This window comes from Phaethon lepturus, unplaced genomic scaffold (assembly GCF_000687285.1).
Source record: "Phaethon lepturus isolate BGI_N335 unplaced genomic scaffold, ASM68728v1 scaffold16020, whole genome shotgun sequence".
Lineage (NCBI taxonomy): Eukaryota > Metazoa > Chordata > Aves > Phaethontiformes > Phaethontidae > Phaethon > Phaethon lepturus.
In genome coordinates this window covers 42776-45542 of record NW_010514154.1, presented here as the reverse complement: position 1 = coordinate 45542, position 2767 = coordinate 42776, and the positions used below count along the sequence as shown (strand labels likewise).

The window sequence follows — 2767 nt, the reverse complement described above, 5'->3', positions numbered from 1 at the left end:
GCTGAACCCACAGGCCCCTCTTTGCTTGTTTTTCACTGGCTCGTTTTCTGCCTATTTAGCAAGGCGAACTGGTTTGGTACAAGGTTCAGCAACCACAAGGTGAAGATCGGGATGTTTTCGTGACAGCATTAGAAAGCTGCTGGTATCAGGTGAAATGGTGACATGTTGAGACTTGCAGAATGTTTTCATAAGCAAAAAAAGGAATGTGGTCTAGATAAAACTGCTTTGGGTTAAGTGTGGAATTGGTCAGGGGAAAAAAACTACACACTGGAAAGTGGTTCACCATTAAAACAGCAAAATGTATTCAGCGAAAGGGTCCTGCTTCTGTACAATTCAAATTTTTCATTGGTGAAGTCAGCTATGGGATAGAGTGTACTTAGTAAATGTGCAGGTGATGCAAAGCTGAGCGGAACTGAAAGTGCATTAGAAAACAGGGTAAGAGTTCAAAATTATTTTAACAAATTGGAGAAATGGTCTGAGAAAAATAGGCTGCAATGCAGTAAGGCTGTGGGCAAGTTTCTACATGTAAGCAAAAAAAATGTCAATAGAGCAAATGCAAAATTGACCGAAATATGAATCAGCAAAGCTATGCCATTGGAAAGATGGGAAATATCATACTAGAATCCATAATTAGATTTCCTGATGCAAGATATGTGACGTCATCCATCCCTTCCACTCAGCATTGCAAACATCAGTGAATGAACTGCAACCATTTTCAGGTCCAAACTCCCTAGTGACAGAGGGGAAAAAACCAAATAAACAGCCTTGGAGATCTCTAAAAATTACCGCCAAGCAGAACGTCAGAGAACTGATCAGCCTGAGGAAAAACCAACTGGGATACAGCAAACACCCAAAACATTGCTGCAGAGGAAAAGGGAATAATCTGTCCTCCCTGTCTGTAGCAAACAGCAAGCTTAAATTGCAGCAGGAGGGATCCGAGTGGATGGTAGGAGCAACTTTCTAAGGGCGAAATGGTGAAGCAGATCACAGGGGAGGCTGTGAAGTCTCAGGGTAGGAGGTCAGGCAAGTGTCTGTCTGGATCAGCGAAGGTAGAGACCCTCCTCTCATCCCAGGCCCCACTGACTGGAGGCCCCTCATGGTCCTTCCTGGCTCCAGGGGTCTGTGTCTCAGAAGCAAACACAGCTCTTCTTTCTTCCCTGCCCCATCTTGTCTTTCCTGAAGTCTCCCCATTTCAGTGCTGAGATGTAGGTCGCAGTTTATATGACAGAAGGGTGCATAAAAAAATCCAGACTCAAATTACACCTACATTTCTAATTCCAGAAAGGTTAAAGGAAGCTTCACCTTCTGTCTACAGCAAGGAAGATGTGCTGAAGAGCATGTGCAATAAAACATCAGAAAAAGGTTTACCCTTAAAGATCCAACCCTGCACTCCTTGCTCCGTCAGATCTTTTTTGCTTTCTCACCCGTTAACTTTCTTGTGTAAACTTCACCACTGTCAGAGCTGCTCCTACACTCAGATCGAGGAGTAACTTGAGGACTGTGCAACCTGAGGACTAGCAGACACGGCAATCAATTTACCAAAGTGCAGCAGCACGCAGGACGGTGGCTCAGGTGTGCAGGGGCACGAGTTTCCAGGCAAGTTGCCGATAGATTATCTTTTCTCCTCTCCTGTCTAGGTCTTAAGTCTCCTTAGGTTCTCGTCTTCAGTACGACACCACTCCTTCATTTTGTTGTATATATAGTCAACTACAACACCGCTAGCAAGCTGGCTCAAACAGTGCTCAAAAATGCACCCGCAAGGCCGAGGGCCGCTCCCCATTCAATGCCAGTGGTGGTTCCTCCTTTCCGTCACAAAGCCAGGCTTAGTGAGGTAGAGGGACTTACTCGCACCAGCTTAGCAAGGGAGAGGGAGCTCAGGCAGACGGCCCCACACTGTGCCTGCAAGCTTTGCCTTTCCCGATCTTCCTTCCATGATTAATCTAAGTCAGTAACCTCACTGCGTGTGAACCGGGAAAGGTAAGCTCATGTTGCAGCCTCAGTCTTTGCCTCATCTGTAAAGAAATAAATACCACTTAGTTAAGTAAACTTTATTGGTATGGGGTTCCTCGGTTTTGGAAAGCAGAATGGATTTCATCCTGGAAAAAAAAAATAATTCTTTTTCAGTGTGTCGAGTTAGATAAGCTTCCAAAACAAGATGAGGATATTTTTTAATGGATGACTATTACTTAGCACAAGCAAGTAGATTACAGATGGTCCCGCAATTTTAATTGTATGGCTGTGGCTTTATACTGTATTATAATATAATAATTATATGGCTGTAGCAATACTGCCTTCCCTTGTCTGTCATAGGCTTCCTGCAGGCCCCTGCATGAACCATTTAACCTCTGTCTTAGGCTCTCTCCTTCCTCTTGGGCTTTATGTGCCTTGTCTGTTAAGACCAAAGCCACTTTTGTTCACAGTGTGCTGAGTTTTTTAATACATCAGGCCTCAAAAGCTTCTAAGACACGTAATTAAAGTTTCACGTGCAAAGTTACAAGAGAAAGCTGTAACCTAGGCATTCAAACAGCTAATTTAAAAAATATTCCTGGATGTACCCAGGATGGAGGATAAATTTGGAGACGAGGGCCTTTGAAGTGTATACCAGGAAACAGGTAAGCAACCCAACATTTGGAGGAAATCTTGTAAATTCTGTGGTAGACACTGTTGCTACTGGCACTATCTCAGGTAGCTGGGCTGGCAACCTGAACATACAATTCCTGATGGAGGAAGGAAGATGCAATGTCCCCCGTACCCCAGAGATGAGGAA

The 2767-nt window shown here is 44.2% G+C and overlaps 1 protein-coding gene across 1 annotated transcript in view; it reads left to right on the top strand.

The window, feature by feature from the left end:
• The first annotated feature begins 971 nt into the window (after positions 1–971).
• LOC104624739 (chromosome unknown open reading frame, human C1orf100) overlaps positions 972–2767 on the top strand; it is a 5860-nt gene continuing 4064 nt past the window's right edge. The window contains exon 1 of the mRNA XM_010292186.1: positions 972–1011. Within this exon, the coding sequence (XP_010290488.1) occupies positions 972–1011 (40 nt within the window). The remainder of the gene's footprint in view (positions 1012–2767) is intronic.